Genomic DNA, 18,225 nt, shown 5'->3' on the forward strand with positions numbered 1-18,225 from the left:
AGAAAAATTGAGGGTAAAAGAAGTGCAGAGTGCCATGAAGATGGGTTAAAACAAAGAAAAGCAGTGGGTGGGGCACAAGTTTGTGTGAGTGTGTGCAGGAGTGTCTCTCTGACCAATGGGGCTGCGGGAAAGCAGCTGAGTTTCTCCGCCCTGTGTAAAACAGCCGGGCTCGCCGTGACAGCTCAGACAATATGCTTGTGAGGCACGGAGGAAGAGGACAGCACGCAGACTTTCCACATACACGCGCTTCACTGAAACTGCGACCCTCGGCAGACGGATTTATTTCTCTGTGTGGATGCAGCTACTTCCTTAACGATCATGGTGAGTGCTGCAGCTGCTTCTGCGCTTCAACAGTTACTCAGCTTTTACTTTGTAATGCAGCATCCACCCTGTTGTGTCCTGCCGTCAGAGGAATGTGCCTGTAGACCACCTGCTCGGCTTTCGCTTTAAGCCGCGGTGTCGGCTACCACCTATTTCTACACACACCCCTGTGACCTGCTCTACTGTAGGCTGTAACCTGAGTCCATCCTGACGCAGCTGAGAGGGAAACTCTAAGAGCCTCATTAACACAAAAGCCTTTAGAAGTTGCTCAGCCGCAGATAACTGAGGATGTGAAGCTGGATATTTTCAGAATGATAAAACCAACAGACACAAGCTCTTAATATTCAAACTATCATCTGATCACCGAAACTTTACGCACTGTGGAAAATCAACTTTCGTGGCTTGATTGCATTGCAACCTCAGCTCACTCATCAACTACGTGTTACAAAAATAGTTACTGCAGCAACTAATGCAGTGGTTTCTAGATATGTTTGTGGTTTTCAAGCCCAAACACTATGATTGTTTCGAATAGGGCTGCTGCAGCTTCAGAACTTAATGATTATCCTCATTTTAAAGAAAATCCCTATAATATTATCCTAATATCGATAGCAAATTACAGAAAATAAGTGTTAGTCAAGTTGTTGATTTGTTTGTTGTCTTTTTTGGAAACTGATTAAACTCCAAATACAAGTAAATGATGAGTCAGTAACCAGAACTGTCATACGCACAAAAAGAACAATTACACAATCATTTATTATTGTAACAGCTCAGGTTGAGCAATTTGGAGGCAAAGTTAGAGGAAAGGCTGAGATGGGTGAGGATGGAGCGGTCAGGCAGGAGGAAGACCACAGAGGAGGTTCACAATGTAGTGAAGGAGGGGATGCTGGGATAGGGTGAGAGGGACGCGGACGATCTCCTGAGAGGATCACATGTGCATTATGACACAGTGTCCTCCATTATCATTTTATTGGAGCCTTTATTTTGTGTGCCTTTATTGTGAAAGGCAGTCACTGTGACATTTGGGAATATGCTGAAAAAGTCTACAGAAATCAAACTTGGTGGAGGGCTTACGCACACTTTAATACTGTAATACCTTTTCTGACGCACACCCGTTTTCACACCTTGGCTCATGTGATTAGGTAGAGGATCAATAGGGGGTCAGTGACCCTCTTGGGGACACGCCCATAGGGCTTAAAATCTGGGGCTCTCCACCAATCGCTCTTAGAACTGAAGAAGCTTCTCGAATGAGAGGTGAAACGTCTTCAAGGAAACTTAAAGAAGTCCAGATGCTTTTCAAGCTCCTTAGACTACGATGAGCTGGATGACTGAGAACCTTCACAGTCATTAATATAGGCCACACCAGTTGGGTAATGAATCCTACCATTTCCCACCGTATCACGGTTGTCATCGTGTATTTTCACCATTCTGCCTCCAGAAACGAGTGTTTGTTGAAGCACTCTGAGAGTCGCGGATCAGGGGAGCACTGCGGCCAACAGCAGATGTGGAAAGCATTAAAGTGAGCTGAGAATTCTGCTCCAGTTGCTGCGTTGGACAGTTCTCAGGCCAGTCAGTGTGTAAGGTCGGGTGGTAGAAAAAGTTTAGAAACCTCTATATGATGAATGAAACAGCAGAGCGCAATCTTCCCAAACCCTATCTGGAGTTACCAGTGGTGGGAAAGGATATGCATCACTCTGACAATCCCCAAGCGAAGCAACCAGTTTGACTGTGCTCATCTTATTCATTTTCCCTTTAAAAATACTGTCTGGCTTGGCTGATGACTAACTCTGTTTAAGCAATCGAACCTTACATGAAGGTTGTTTTATACCCGATCCCTGCCTTTATCAGGATGCAGAAAGCTATTTTGGGCCGCCTAGTGTGTTGCTTAGTGTCTGTTTTTATCATCTGAGAGCAGTAGTCAGTGCACAGTCACAGAGGTTTACACAGCAGGAGGCTGGTGTGGAGAAGTGGCAACAACATCACCCACAAAAGGAAGCTGATCTAAGTTTCTTGAGCTAATTTAACTCCTGTGATCTTCAGTCGTGCGTTTAACTCCTGAGGACTTTTGAGGAAATCATTAATAAAGTAGGTAACTGGATCCTCCTCAAACAGAGTACTTACTAATTACTACAGTAATGATAAATGAGTGGATCCAGCTCATTTAGTGGGAGGTTTATCTGAAAACCATAGCTAACAGATCAAGTTGTTCAAGTTTGTAATAGCAAAAAGGTAATTGTGAAACAAAAAGCAAAAAAACGAACCCATCAGCTACAAACACGAGGAGAATGCTCACGCTCGTCCATTCCTTACATGGCTTTTTTTTTCACATGTGAGGGAATTTTATTGTGTCTTCCAGCTTATTGCTTTGGTTTCTACTCCCATCAGTGAGGAGCAATAAATAAAAGCTTCACTGAGCGCACAGTGTGTTACTGTATGAGCTAAAGAGTTAGATGTGTTTATGAAGTCGTTTGAGGCCAAATTAAGTTTCTCTCACAGCTTGCTGAGCTCCCCCAAGTGACCAAAAAACAGCTTATGCCACTACTAAAGAGATATTATAGTAGCCAATGCAACAGCCCTACCTAGATGCACGTACTGTAAATTGCAATGTTAAAAAATAATTTAAAAATTTCCGAAATGAAGTGAAAAACAAAAGAATGTGAAGAAAAAGACGCTAAAGCAGACGCTCAGATATCAGATGTGTTAGTGTTGGGCTGTACTTTCATGTAATGGAAATTTATACCACAAGAGCGTAACTGAAGCATCCTAAGTCGGACAACAAATAGTTGTTTATATAGAGCCTGACTGATAGAGAATTTCCAAGGCCAATACCAATATTTGGTGATTTCAATATTCAGATATACTGGCCTACATTTCATTTATCTTTAAGACACAGAGAGTATAAATGTCTGCTGTCATAAATGTCAGCAGATCAGCCAACATCTAATATCAGCCTGCTGACAAAACAGCAATTTCATTTTTTAAATCAGACCTTTGAGTTTCTCTTCAAAAGTTTGTTTTGGCTTTTTGAAACATTATCATCTAATACAGGGGTCTCCAACCCCCGGACCAAGGACCAGTACCGGTCCGTTAGTGGTTTGGTACTGGGTTGAGGCTCGGGTGTGAAATTGATGGTTTTCAGGGTTTTTATCGGTTTTTATCGTTAACTCGGTTTCCCTGGGTCTTTTCACGTGTGTTATGAATAAATTTCTTTTTTTGTACCGGTACTGGTTTTATGTTGTTGTATTTATTTATCTGCAACACCTTAAAGGCCGGTCCGTGAAAATATTGTCAGACATAAACCGGTCCGTGGCACAAAAAAGGTCGGGGACTGCTGTTCTAATGAACTGAATATAATGTTAATTTCATAGAAGGTCTCATGAACTCAAGATTGTATAACCTTTGAGGTAAGTATGTCAGTAGCATAGTGAGCGCCCCCCACATGCTCCCTAAACCCTGTGGCTTCTGTGGCATAAAGCTCATGTTAAAGATATATTCTGTCATTTTAGTCCCCCGGTGGGGATTTTTGTAAATAAACTGAGCTATGTTTACTTCCCAGTGGCCATACTTGAGCTCATTCTTGATTTAGGAAACAATATTTTAGTTCCTCAGTTATCAGTGAAGTTACATATAAAGTTTACTACATTTCTGCAAATTTCACCACCAAAGCACATTTAAGTAATCCCTCTGTTTGCATGCACGTCTTTCCCTTTTCGTACTCGAGTGCAAAAAGTAAAGAAAACATGTCGATAACATGAAATGTGAATGTTTGACACCCAAGGGCTACTGCAAAAATGAGCTGATACGGTCGCCTTGCTCTTCACTACTGCAACTGCACTAACGCATCAAAATGATCCCAAAGAAAAAAATATGTTGAACAATCCCGTAGTGAATATCTGTAGTGAGAGAAAATGCAGAAGATGAGCATGAGGAAGTGTGACTATAAATAAAACCAGAGTGCAAGCAATGAGATAAGTTCCTGTCAGGGAAACAGTGGGCCTGCAGCCCGAGTGTTATCTGTAGAAATACTCCTCACTTTGACCAGTCTGTCAACCACTGTTCATGCTACACCTCTGCAGATGAAAGATGCTGTAGTGCATTTGTAAAGCGCTATACAAATACAGGCCATTTACCATTTGTAGTCTGTATCACAGGCGCGCCCTCGCTGATTTTGAGCACAGCCCCACTTTTAGCGTTTTGGTCATTTTAACACTTTGGTTTTTCAGATCCACAAGTGGTTTAGACATGAACTGCTAAGTTATCAGGTCTTTAACTTTAAGCTTTCTAATTAGAACGTTTGGTTTGCAAGGTACATCTAAAAACTGCGTCTTTAGACACAGATCGGGAAAAGCTGTTTGGTCACAAGTAAGGAAGGCGCTGCTGGAGAAGCATGATATTCTTGATAACTTTGAATCGCGTTTTAGGAAGTTGCACTCCACAGAAACGGCTCTCCTTAAAGTCACAAATGACCTTTCGATGGCCGCAGATAGCGGTGACTGCTCAGTCCTTGTTCTATTGTCCATATGAGGCTTACTGTTTGTACAGCATGTTCTTGTGTAGACCGTAGCTCAGCCTTTGATACCGGGTTTCCAGATCTGTCGTGAAATGGTTCATTTCAATTCTGGCGAATAGAACACTTTTGGTGTCAGTGGAAACCTTTTGGTCAGATGTAGCTGAATTTTCATGCAGTGTTCTGCAAGGATATGTTTAAGCCCCTTGTTATTCTCATTACATATCCTGCCATTAGGCCTTATTATTATTAGTTTTAAAATCATTTCCTATCATTTGCATGCAGATGATATCCAATTGCACCTCTCTTTTAAACCTTGTAAACTGGATAAACTATCTGTTCTAATGGACTGACAAACAGTTTTCTGCAGCTTAACACAGACAAGACTGAGTGTTGCTGCAGAGAGCATCAAGCCCCAAATTAGACAACGTCTGGGTTCTTACTCGTCCACAAACAACAACTACAGGGAGTGCAGAATTATTAGGCAAATGAGTATTTTGTCCACATCATCCTCTTCATGCATGTTGTCTTACTCCAAGCTGTATAGGCTCGAAAGCCTACTACCAATTAAGCATATTAGGTGATGTGCATCTCTGTAATGAGAAGGGGTGTGGTCTAATGACATCAACACCCTATATCAGGTGTGCATAATTATTAGGCAACTTCCTTTCCTTTGGCAAAATGGGTCAAAAGAAGGACTTGACAGGCTCAGAAAAGTCAAAAACAGTGAGATATCTTGCAGAGGGATGCAGCAGTCTCAAAATTGCAAAGCTTCTGAAGCGTGATCATCGAACAATCAAGCGTTTCATTCAAAATAGTCAACAGGGTCGCAAGAAGCGTGTGGAAAAACCAAGGCGCAAAATAACTGCCCATGAACTGAGAAAAGTCAAGCGTGCAGCTGCCAAGATGCCACTTGCCACCAGTTTGGCCATATTTCAGAGCTGCAACATCACTGGAGTGCCCAAAAGCACAAGGTGTGCAATACTCAGAGACATGGCCAAGGTAAGAAAGGCTGAAAGATGACCACCACTGAACAAGACACACAAGCTGAAACGTCAAGACTGGGCCAAGAAATATCTCAAGGCTGGTTTTTCTAAGGTTTTATGGACTGATGAAATGAGAGTGAGTCTTGATGGGCCAGATGGATGGGCCCGTGGCTGGATTGGTAAAGGGCAGAGAGCTCCAGTCCGACTCAGACGCCAGCAAGGTGGAGGTGGAGTACTGGTTTGGGCTGGTATCATCAAAGATGAGCTTGTGGGGCCTTTTCGGGTTGAGGATGGAGTCAAGCTCAACTCCCAGTCCTACTGCCAGTTTCTGGAAGACACCTTCTTCAAGCAGTGGTACAGGAAGAAGTCTGCATCCTTCAAGAAAAACATGATTTTCATGCAGGACAATGCTCCATCACACGCGTCCAAGTACTCCACAGCGTGGCTGGCAAGAAAGGGTATAAAAGAAGAAAAACTAATGACATGGCCTCCTTGTTCACCTGATCTGAACCCCATTGAGAACCTGTGGTCCATCATCAAATGTGAGATTTACAAGGAGGGAAAACAGTACACCTCTCTGAACAGTGTCTGGGAGGCTGTGGTTGCTGCTGCACGCAATGTTGATGGTGAACAGATCAAAACACTGACAGAATCCATGGATGGCAGGCTTTTGAGTGTCCTTGCAAAGAAAGGTGGCTATATTGGTCGCTGATTTGTTTTTGTTTTGTTTTTGAATGTCAGAAATGTATATTTGTGAATGTGGAGATGTTATATTGGTTTCACTGGTAAAAATAATTGAAATGGGTATATATTTGTTTTTGTTAAGTTGCCTAATAATTATGCACAGTAATAGTCACCTGCACACACAGATATCCCCCTAAAATAGCTAAAACTAAAAACAAACTAAAAACTACTTCCAAAAATATTCAGCTTTGATATTAATGAGTTTTTTGGGTTCATTGAGAACATGGTTGTTGTTCAATAATAAAATTATTCCTCAAAAATACAACTTGGCTAATAATTCTGCACTCCCTGTAAATAAACAGATACAAGTTGTTCGGATGCGTCACCGCTTTATTGAAGACTCACACCTGATCACGCTTGAAGGGAGTCCAAAATAAATTCACACTTTCGTCACCCAATTCTTGTTTAGAGTCATTTAATGGTTTATGCTGTACAAACAGTTAGCCTCATACAGACAATAGAGAAACTGCAGTTTTTGGCACTCTGGAGTTGGCTTCAATCTTCAGCCACAGACGCTGCGCTTGTCAAGTGAAGTGTAGCAGAAAAACCACATCAGCAGCATCGAATTTCCAAATGGTGTCGTTTGTTTCTTATGTATCCGCTTTTAATTTGTAAAAGGAAATTTTTGTTTCTTACTAGTTTTAATCCTGAGATCAGGTTTAACAAAAGAGTCCAATAGTTATTCCATCAGTAGAAAAAGAGTATTGAAACTTTAAATGTCTCTTTTCTTTAGTTCAGTCATAGATCCGTCCACCAAAAGCTGCTTGGAAGTTTTCATTAGTTGAGTTTTTGACATAGTTCTCACCAGTTCCCGTACAGGAAATACCAGGGCAGCTGCAGCGAGTCGGTGTCACTGCCACAGAGTCTGTGTTGACCTCCTCTTGGGTTTGTTTGGGTTGGGGGAAGGTTGACAAAAGTGATTTTCCACGAAGCACATCTGAAGATCATCTAAGATTGAAAAAGTGATTGACCAGAGACAGATTCCACACGTGTCAAATGATAATTTATGGGGATATTACACTTTGCTTTTTCCTCCTTCTGTCTCCATCTGCACACACACACACAAACACACACAAACACACACACCGCCCCCACCAACACTGTCTTTGTTTCTGTGGGAAATTCTAATATGTCATATTTACAAGCTGACTTCCGTCACACATTAAAGACAGGAGTTGATCTCAGCTATGTCTCATCTCCGGCACTGCACTCCCACCACTCTGCCTGGGAAAAGAATTTTTGTTTCTTAAATCCTAGTGCATCTCTGGTCCTGTGTGACAGATTTGCATTGAAGGTATAATGGATGAGGCTTTGACCTGACCCCGAGTTCGTGTCTTGGTCAACCAAAAGGGGGATGTTCCCACACTAGGAACTGATCCTAAGCTTGTTCATGTTCCACTGGCTCTAAAGGTACACACTACCACATAAATACGACTTGCACGATGCTCTTTGGCTATACAGGAAGAAGAGTTCCAGTTATCTTCCCAGTTTGTAGTACAGTTACAAAATACCCGCTGAATGTGCGTCACTGGTTACAAAATACTTTGGCAGTAGAATTGTGAATAAACACAAGAAGCAACGAGTTTCTATGTGAACTCTCTCACAGCCTGTGACGGACTGCATTTTGACCACCGTGACCTCACTAACAGTTTCTAATAGTAATGAAGATTTGTATCTTCATATGTAGGAAACTTTTACAAAAAGTAAATGGATCACATGAAAACATTGGCCTTGTTAGAGAGGTGAGTTTCGAGAAGTCCAGTAATGGGGCATTGGAGAGCTCTGAGACAGGCCGGTCTTTCTGAAATCCCCTCACTGCTGCAGATGACCCGCCTTCTTTGACTTAGTTTAGCAAAAGACCACTTCCTGTTAAAAAAGAGTTTGTCCTTCCCACAGTCACCATGTGCTTGGCAGCCAAAGACTCAAAGGCCCAATCAACATGACTACAAAAATAAGCCCCTCCCTCCACATGGCACAGCTTTAAGTTCAAGTTGGACACATCATAAGAGCTTCATTATTTGTGTAACTCATGGTTCTACTTTGTGAACCTAAGCCTAACTTTATTGTGCAGTACAAATTTTCACTATGAACCAAATTTTTACCCAGTTGTTTTATACTCGGCTGATTAAAGACAGGTTTGGGTTCAGATATATGACCTGTACTTTTTGACCTAGCTGTCTGTCATTTGTGATTAATCAACCCGGTAGCATCAGCTATGCAACGAGTTGTTTTCCGCATGTGTCTTACAGAGTACTTCAATGGTGCAATGGTAGTACAAATTATGGTTAGCAAGCCAAACAGAAAAAGAAGGGAGCTAAAAAGGGGAAGGAAAGAACAGAGCCGTGTACGCCAAGACCTTTAGCAGTGTCGTCACCGACTTTGCAGAGTGCAGAGTCTGAATGATGACGTTATGATGACCGAGCAGTCTGTGCTTTCGTTGTTAGAAACGACTGAATTGTTACCACCTATGCAGTTTATATGTGCTCATATTTTAATACGTGTGTGTATACATGTAGAAGCTGGTCGATTATAAATAAATGACTGTGAAATTCTATAACTGATCTGTTTGTGAGGACTTGTGGTTTATGAGTTTCTCTCTTTTGTTCCATACTTGCAGTTGTCTTTGTTACATTAGCAAGGCTACACCTGTTTTGGGCTTTTGAACGGCATCGTTGAAGAAGAGTCTATAGCGTAAGCTAAGATCAACGTCCCCTCCCTGACCGCTGACACCGGTTGTTGTCCAAGCTCTGTGTCCATCCTAAGGCCCATCACAGAGATGTGAGCATGTAACATTTGTGTCATATATCTGTGGCGTAACATCAAGAAGTTTCCTTTCCTTGAACTACTTCAATCCTGGACACCAGGCTGTTTGCTTAAATAAATCTAACATGATACCATTTTGAGACAGTGGCACTGTTTCACATTTAGTCATGATGCTTCCTGGCATGACAATGACTAAAATAAATGCGGTATTTTTGTGCATTGGTATTGCTGTTGTTGACCTTTTAAAAGAGGTACAATGACATCAGTGTTACCAATTCACTTTCACCTTTTTAACAACACATTAATCTATGCAACTAATATAATAGAAATAAACACATCATGTGAAACGTGTCAGATTTGTTTTTAATCCAGGTCGCTCCGTGAGGTGAGGTTTGGAACAAGACATTTTATCTTTAGAGCGCACGATGTACAACCGCTACAACTCGTTGGCTTCTACACCTGACTTTTAGTAGCCAGTCCTTGCGTTGGTGAGCTGATGTTAATTTGTGAACAGGACAGAGAAGAGATGGGAGAGGCAGAGGCAGCTGTCCAGCTGAAGTGCTGAAGCCCAGCTGTCCACGGGCATGATCTGCACAAGCAGGCGCGTGCAGGAATCCAAAAGAGTCACAGCTGAATCTGACTTTGTCACTATATTCGGGGATCAACACACAGACACAGAACCACGGCCACAAGGCAAGGACGGACGAGTGCATGTGCCGCCCGAGGACGAGCGACCTATAAATGTCAGACGGCGTGTCATTCAAATAAGGGCTATATATGAAATTTGGCCACCGACAATTAGGTCAGTCTTTTTACGTGCATTCATGGGTTATGGGTGTTAAATATACAGAGTTTGGATAGTTTATAATGAAGCTCAGCAGTTGTCCTCTCAGGATAATGTGCATGATTATTATAAGGAGAAAGTAGATCGCAGTGCCACGGTGCCTGACTGTCATCGGACCCTGTGTATTTCACTTGCACGTCTGTAGCATGACCCCGAGGATTAAGGAGTTTGCTGAGGCTTGCTGCATGTGTCTGCGCGTGTGTGTTGACAGGAGGCCGTGGTCTGCTGTGGTCAGTGTGCAACACAGGCCCGCATCCCAACAGGTGCTGAGCGTGTTGGTCTCTGATGTTGAATGGGCTCTTTGTTTCAGAAGATTCCCCCTCAGAGAGAGGGCAGAGCCAGCAGAGTACCCCTGCCCCAACCTCTCCCCGCACACAGAGTTATCAGCGGGAGGTCATGTCGGTATTTGTTTATCCCAACGTCTGTGCAACTGTGTTTGAGTAACCCAGCTATCCTTCATCATACGTATTAGCTTTAAAGAACAGGAGTAGGTGTGAGCAAACAATTTAATAGCATAATCTGTAATCATCGAAGCTTTTCAGAAGCTTTTCAGTCACAAGCTAGTGGGAAATGTCTGATGCTGAGAAATTACACCACCAGAAAGACCCCAAAACTGCGCTTCCTCTAGCGGTCATCTGACTCTCAAAAAGCGAGTCGATTCCCATAGACTCTGATGTTTAAACAGCATTAAAAGGAGGTTACAGCAGTGGCAGTGGTATTTTGTGATTTTTACAGAAGGTATGAAAAATGTTCCTAATCAGTGTTAAAAGGATGAATATTACTGCTGCGTATGTTTCAGATCATAAGCTCATTTTAAATACTTTAGATTCTGTTTAGTGTCCAGCATTATATTCAATAAATCATCAGTTTGTAATGACCTGTGGGCATCATGTGTCTCTGAAAATAAACAGAAACACAGGCCTGATTTACTGTTTAAAAACAGTAAATTAAAATATACAAATAAAAAAAAAAATCAGCTGAATTAAAAGGCTCGAGCAGTTTGTGACATGCTTAACTGTCGATGTCTACAGTGAATATTATTGAAAAATGAAGGTAAAGTGTGGGCTGCTTAAACGTGTTTCATTCAGTCAGCTAATCTGAAGGTGCTGCTGAGCCGTGCCTGTTTATTACACTAGACCGACAGCTTTCCTTGTTGAAATGCTAAAGAAGTTAACAACTGATCTTCTCTGCATCACATATGCTGACCGAGCTGTTAAGTGAGAGAAAAGTCATCTCTTACACATCACTGAAGCTTATCTTCTTGCTAATGCTAGCTGTGTTTCCACACAAAGCTCATATCACAGCTGATCTCAAAGTAAAGGCTGATCCAGCAGCATCCTGTCTCACCTGCTGCTCTCCCACCAGTTTACCATGGAAACCCAGAAGTTTATGCACAACCTGCATGACCACCAGAAAAAAGTTGTTCTCTATTTTTGTTTAGCACTCAAGTCAGTGTTAACTAGAGACTGATATGATGGTTAAAATATTTTAAGCACTGCTGTATATACGGCCAGTACACTTAACTGCATCAACGCTTTCCTGAGTTTATGGGCTAAATCACAAATTCTGCATGATAACATTTTAAAAAGCTTTATCTATGGTTTGATAATTAGTTAATGACTTGTGAGAGACATGTCGTTAACCAAAAACACTCCTTTTCACATGCCTTTTTAAAAAAATCTTTCAACTTAAAATCTTCGAGTCTTAAAAACATGATTTAAGACACAACCCAATAATGTCAGTAGCAATGTCCACGTCTTTGCTTACAGGCAAATAAATTAGTGGTTTGGCTCTCCATGCTCCTTTCAAAACTGTCGAAGTGAATTAAATTTATAGATGAAAAAACCTTTGATATGCACGATATTCACAAGAATTGAAAACAGAGTTATGAGCTACGTTAGTGCCTGAACTCTTTCCTCTTTTGAGTTGGTGGCTGCACACCATACCACTATTTGCTATGCATTCAACACTGCCCATTGTTTTTGGTTTAGGTGTGTGTGTGTGTGTGTGTGTGTGTGTGTGTGTGTGTGTGTGTGTGTGTGTGTGTGTGTGTGTGACATCTGTGTTCTCATACTGAATGTCTCCCCACAACACGGCTACCACAGAAAACAAGGCTTAAGCTGCAAGAAACTCTCACACACCACATGTTATATATACACATGTCACACATAGAAGAGCTGGGTACTTTTATGGAATCGAGAACTAACGATGGCTAACAATGCTTACCAATGCTTGGCAGTGGTTTAGCTACAAAACATTCACAAGACCCACTCTTCTTTTAGAAATTGCAACTGGGATTCAAAACAAGTTTAGCAAAATGTATCGCCCACAGGGGAAGCTTTTCTATTTTCCTCTCGATAGGAAGTGCAATCTGGAAGTGAAAGCAAAGAAATATGTCACTGAAAGAAGTTAACAAGTTAATTTATCTCTGGAGTCTAAGTTATTACAGGTAATAATCCTGACCTTCACCACTTCCATCATAATAAGTCATCTTAGTTTCTTTTCCAACTATTGATAATCGGGAAACAAAACGCACGTATGAGTGATGCATATCAGAAGCTGTTAACAGTATTTTTTGCTCATTCCTAAAACACAGGACTATGGCTAGCGTAGGGTTTGCAGCTGGGCTTGGCATTGTTGCCATTGAAGAATTAGACCCTCAATCGGGTTATGATTTTTTCCCCTGTGAGTCTGACGACTGAGTTCGACTCACATTTTGCAAGAGGAAATACCATTATACGTGACCACAGCCTATTTCCTGTGTGGTAGTACCACATGCAACCTTCTAACCCTTTTTTATTGGTCTCTCTTTTTTTGTTGTTGTTTAGAACCAATTAGCAAAGGCTCTGTATGACAACACAGCAGAGTGTCCAGATGAACTGGCCTTTAGAAAGGGTGACATCCTCACAGTGATAAATCCAAACGTGGCTGGAACCAGTGGGTGGTGGATGTGCTCTCTGTATGGACGACATGGCCTGGCACCTGCAAACAGACTAAAGCTCTTACCGCAGATGGTGACACCAGCAGTGCATGAAGTGCCCAGGTCAACTCATGGTAAAACTGATGACAGTGTGCAAAATATCTACCAGACACCCAGAACCACCAGCAGTCCTGCTTATGAACGCATGGACATGATCTACAAGGTCCCCTCTGCTCACTTATTGGCTTCAAAAGGTCCAGAAGCACCAGGACCCGAAGCACACAAGGTACAAGTCGTTTTTTTTCTATATTTAGAAAATTATTATTTTGCAGTTTTTGGAAAGGAGCTCGTTGTAGCTGATAGCCAGTCTGTTTGTCCGAGGTCAAAGTCATTCATGCTTCTTAGGAAGTGTTAATGCTCATGATTAGAGAGGTAGAAATGTTGTAGAAATGAAACCCCTGCTGACAAAAGAGCTTGCAGATGGAGACCAGGGGCCTCTCCATGGGGACAGGCATGCAGCACTGGGGTCTTTATGGGCCTGTAAAAGCCAAACAGACACAGACTTCAGACACTTTTAACTGCAAACAGCAGCACATGCTGACAGGGACCCCAGAAAAACAGAAGTGTCTGTGCGGCTGCCTTTGCAGCAGAAGGAGGGGGATATATTCCCGCATGTTCACCATTTCCTCTCCTGCTCCAGGGAAGTCCTGTTTCTCTCTACAGTAGCTACCTAATTGTCACTGAACAGCATGGTTTTCATTACAGAGCTGCATTAATTGGCAAGGTGTATGAATAATAGCACTTACAACAGGCTTCAGAGCAAACACTGTCCCCATAAACGTGTTAACGCATGTGTCAGTGGGGAAAAGTGGCTTTGATCAAAGCAGAGCAAATGCTGCCAGTCAACTCCAATATTACAGCCTGACTGTTTTGTCTGCAGCCTTCATCCTTCAGTACAGCATCCAGTCCAAATGGGAAGATGTACGATGTGCCGAACCAACCAAAAAAAGCTTCCTTTTACACTGTAAGAATGTCTCAAAGTCAAGATAACTTTAGATGATACTATTTGATTGGGCTTTAGTCCGACAGCTTCATTTTCTTTCTAATGTGCTATTCGCAGAAGACAACGCCTCCTACACCGATGCCACGAATGCAAGTTCTGGAGAAGGGCCTTAACTCTCCGGAGACTTTAATGTGTAGCAAACCAGAAGACTCTTATGTAAGTTTCAGATGTTTTAGAGGATTCATTTGTACAGAAGAGGATAGAATAGAATAAGCCTTTAATTGTCCCACAAGGGGAAATTTGGTTGTAACAGCAGCCAGAAAGACACATATACAAACAAACAGTACACAGAACAGAATCATACACAATTTATTTCATGCATATTTACATCAAGGACAATGGTTACTATAAACAGTTATTAAATTAAATAAAAGTAACTACAGATAAGAGGCAAACCCAGGTTGTAGTGTGAATCGGTTGATTAAATTATTGCAGTTACAGCGCAGATGTAAACATCTATGAATGCTGGGAGCAGTTTTGATTGTTAGGGCCACTGAGAAAAAAAGTGAAAAGAAAAAGGTCAGAATTCCAAGATTAAAGTCAGAATTCTGACTTTTTTCTCAGAATTCTAGAAAAGGGAAAAAAAGACCTGCCCACTTTTTTCCAGTGGCCCTAATCCTCTTCCATAAATTTCTCTACCAAGTCATTCATTTCGTAATATCTTTCAAAGGTTAATATGGTTTAGATTTGGTTAATGTCCATTCTTTCTATAAAGTTTTCACCTGTTTGGAACATGAAGCCTGAGATGTAAAAATGTATGAAGATTTCTTTTGAAATCTAATATTTTGTAACATTTTTTTTCCTTTGGCATTTGGCCAAAACAAAACTAGCACGGTAGATGTTAAGAGGTTAATGAAGCAAGGATTGGTGCCTTTTATAAATGTGGTCTGTTATTATTTTTAAATACAGAAAATCAGTCAAAACATCAAAATTAACCTGCCTGTTACTCCTTTGTCTAACAAAGTACTGCTGATTATCAGGGTAAGGACATAGATCTGACTTATGGCACTGGGATGTTACCAGCAAATTTTTGGGGTCGATGAAGTGCTAATTTGGGCCTTTATGAGTCAAGTTTGTTCCTGAACATCCAAAAGATGCTTCATTGGATCGGGTTTGGGAAACAAAAGTCCCAGGGCACTAACTCAACTGTCAGGTTTCCCGCAAAACAGATGTAGGACTTGTACTTTAAGTGTTGAACAACTTTGTTCTTGTTCACAGGTGTATCCGGTCCCACCACCCCCTTCTCAGGAGCCAAATTATGACATCCCCATTCCATCAGCCACAGAATCCCGAAATAAAACGATAGATGGATACAACACCCTTCCCAGTTCTCGCAAACCTGAGTTGATCTATGATGTGCCAGTGGGACCTGAGAAACAAAGTCCATCCCGTGGCATCTCTGATACCTTGTCCAGCAAATCAATTTCCAGGCCGATGTATGACACTCTTCCAGCACATCGAAAAGAAAGTCCACCTATATTGCTTTATGATATACCCAAACCAAAATCTCCCGATATCCAGATTAAAACAAAAGTATTACCAAAAGATTACAACAAACTTCCAACCCCGAAGCCAACAGAAGAGTCTGTATATGTGGTTCCAGCCAAGGAGGAACACCTCATCCAAGGTGTCACCGATCAGCCCAATGATCAAAACCCCATAGAGTGCAGGGGTAACTCAAGCAATGATTTTGAACTCCAAAGAGTGCGTCTGCAGCGGATGAGGAACTTTCTGGTCTGTACAACCTTTCACGGCATTCAAGAAAGCGGGCAAACTGCATTGCGTGAAGATGAGCAAGGTCGAAACAAGCATCTGTCTGCAGCAGATAATCAAAGAATCAGCACGGCCTCCAGCTCTTCCAACAGCTCCTGTGACTCTCTGGCCCTGAGCTCCTCTTCCCCCGAGCTTCTGCGAGAAGTAACACTCGGTCAGGATGAGGCGTGCCGCAAACTGCTGGACTTGCAGGAATCTGTTTGTGAAGCTGTGCCCAAACTCATGCATTTTGTCAGCAGTCATTGGAGGTGTAAGGAACATCTGGAGAAACATCTCAAGGAGATCAAGGAAGCAGCAGAGTTGATTGTTTGTTCTCTGACAGGCTTCCTAAACTTTGCCCTAGATGTTAAAGGAAATGCCCGTCGTTTGACTGATGCCAACCTGCAGACCAGGCTCTTTAAACAGCTTTCCATCATAGAGGATTCAGGTGTGATTTTACAACAAACAGTGAGTAATCTGAATGAGGCCAAATGGCCTCTAAATAAGCTCAGTCAGGAACCGGGGAAGGTCCAGACACCTGACCAATTGGAGCGCTTTGTTATGGTGGCAAGAACTATTCCAGATGATGTAAAGCGCCTAGTATCGATCATCAACGCCAATGGCAAGCTTCTGTTCCGAACTCCTCAGAGAGATCAAGAGTCTGTAAACACCACGGACCCTCCAGAAAAAAAATGTCCTGACAAAACCAAACAAGAAGGGGACTTAGCTGAGGATGACAACGTTTACGTGGAGCTGCAGGTATCAACTTCTGCTCCTCTGTCATAATACAAAGATGACTTTTTAGCCACAAGAAACCCATGCTGCATACTTATTAATATACTGGCTTTGAATTTTCCTCAGACCAAGAAAGAGGAAAACAAACAGCAGGAAGTGCAGAAGGAACCTAAAGAGAATGTCACACCAAGAACAGAGACGACAAAGGTATGTCTCCTCATTAGCTGACACAGTCCTGTACAACAGACCTTTTAATTTATAAAAGGATTTTTAGTCTGAAGCAGACAAACCAGTCTAGAAGGCATGTTTACCTTTATTCTGTTTCTCCCCTGCCCAGGCCAAGCAACACTCCTCCGACTCTGGCACCGAAGAAAAGCAATTATCTTCCATGTCAGAGCACTGTAGACTTTACTTTGGTGCTCTCCAAAAGGCCATTGGTGGATTTGTGGGAAGCCTTCAGGATGGCCAGCCACCAGAGAAATTCATCTCACAAAGTAAGCTGGTGATTATGGTGGGCCAGAGACTGGTAGACACTTTGTACAGGGAAGCCCATTGTAAAGGGTCTAACCAAAGTCTGCTGTGTAAGAGCAACCACCTGTGCGCTCTCCTGAAGCAGCTAGCTGTGGCCACCAAGAAGGCGGCACTGCACTTTCCTGATAAGCAAGCTCTTCGCGAAGCTCAAGAGTTTGCAACGCAGCTGGCCCAGAGAGCACAGCACTTTCGGCTATCGCTTGAGCTCTGAGGGTGAGCCCACGGTATCAAGCGTACAGATCTATGTGAAGAGGAAGGTTTTATTCATCAGTCATGTAGCTATTTCTTTTTTAATCATGTTTATAGTGTACAACTTCTGAGCCTAACTATGCTGTTGCTTTTGCTGATGAATGCAGGTTGCTGTTTAAATATTAACAACTGTAGAAAAAAGCCGCCGGCACAGGTTATTTCAAAAAGGTATTGCATTTGTACTAAAAGGCAGTATCAATATAAATTGCACATTCGAGATGCTGTAATTAAGCCAATGTTAAAATGCATTTTAAGTACAGAGTATAAAGTATTTTTTTCTAGACTTATGGGAAATGTATATTCTTTGAGTTTTGTTGGTTATCTGTGTTTTTCTTCATTGTTTTTTTACTATATTGTGTATGGAACATATTCTTCTGAGTAGCATGTTGTTACAGTCTACTTTTTGTTAATATCTATGTAAATATTTCAAAAAACATTTGTTATGCATTCCCAAAATTTACTTGACAAAAGACTGAGTACAACATATGTTGAAGTTCTGTTGATATTGAAATAAAAACACAGACACACACAACTGAAAACTTTATTTTTCTGCTTTGTTAATATGTTATAGAAAATAGATTTTTTTAAAAAGGGACTGGAAATGAGAACATTGCACCCCTACAAACTGTTCCGCCGGCTATCTTAGTTCTTGGTATTGAAATGATGCTTTTGCATGAGATCAAAGGGGAAGATTTGTATTCTGTTTCTACCTGTTTGCCTGGATGTTCTTTTCAGTACTTCTGTTTTATTTATTTTCACTTGCTTTCTGTGAGCCAGTTAGCCTGTTTTCTCTGTTTTAAATTTCTGTGGTAT

The 18,225-nt window shown here is 41.8% G+C and overlaps 1 protein-coding gene across 1 annotated transcript; it reads left to right on the top strand.

Annotated features, from left to right (window-relative positions):
* The first annotated feature begins 219 nt into the window (after window positions 1-219).
* Window positions 220-17,374, top strand: cass4 (Cas scaffold protein family member 4). The gene is made up of 7 exons (XM_085353704.1): window positions 220-321; window positions 12,991-13,368; window positions 14,023-14,106; window positions 14,203-14,301; window positions 15,364-16,656; window positions 16,759-16,839; window positions 16,970-17,374. The coding sequence occupies exons 1-7, from the start codon at window positions 319-321 to the stop codon at window positions 17,372-17,374; spliced, it is 2,343 nt and encodes a 780-aa protein (XP_085209830.1). The 5' UTR covers window positions 220-318.
* Window positions 17,375-18,225: the final 851 nt, after the last annotated feature.

This window comes from Diplotaxodon limnothrissa, linkage group LG5 (genome assembly GCF_057381915.1).
Source record: "Diplotaxodon limnothrissa isolate DT_005_m linkage group LG5, D_limnothrissa_male_GT1.1, whole genome shotgun sequence".
In the NCBI taxonomy this organism is placed as follows: Eukaryota; Metazoa; Chordata; class Actinopteri; order Cichliformes; family Cichlidae; genus Diplotaxodon; species Diplotaxodon limnothrissa.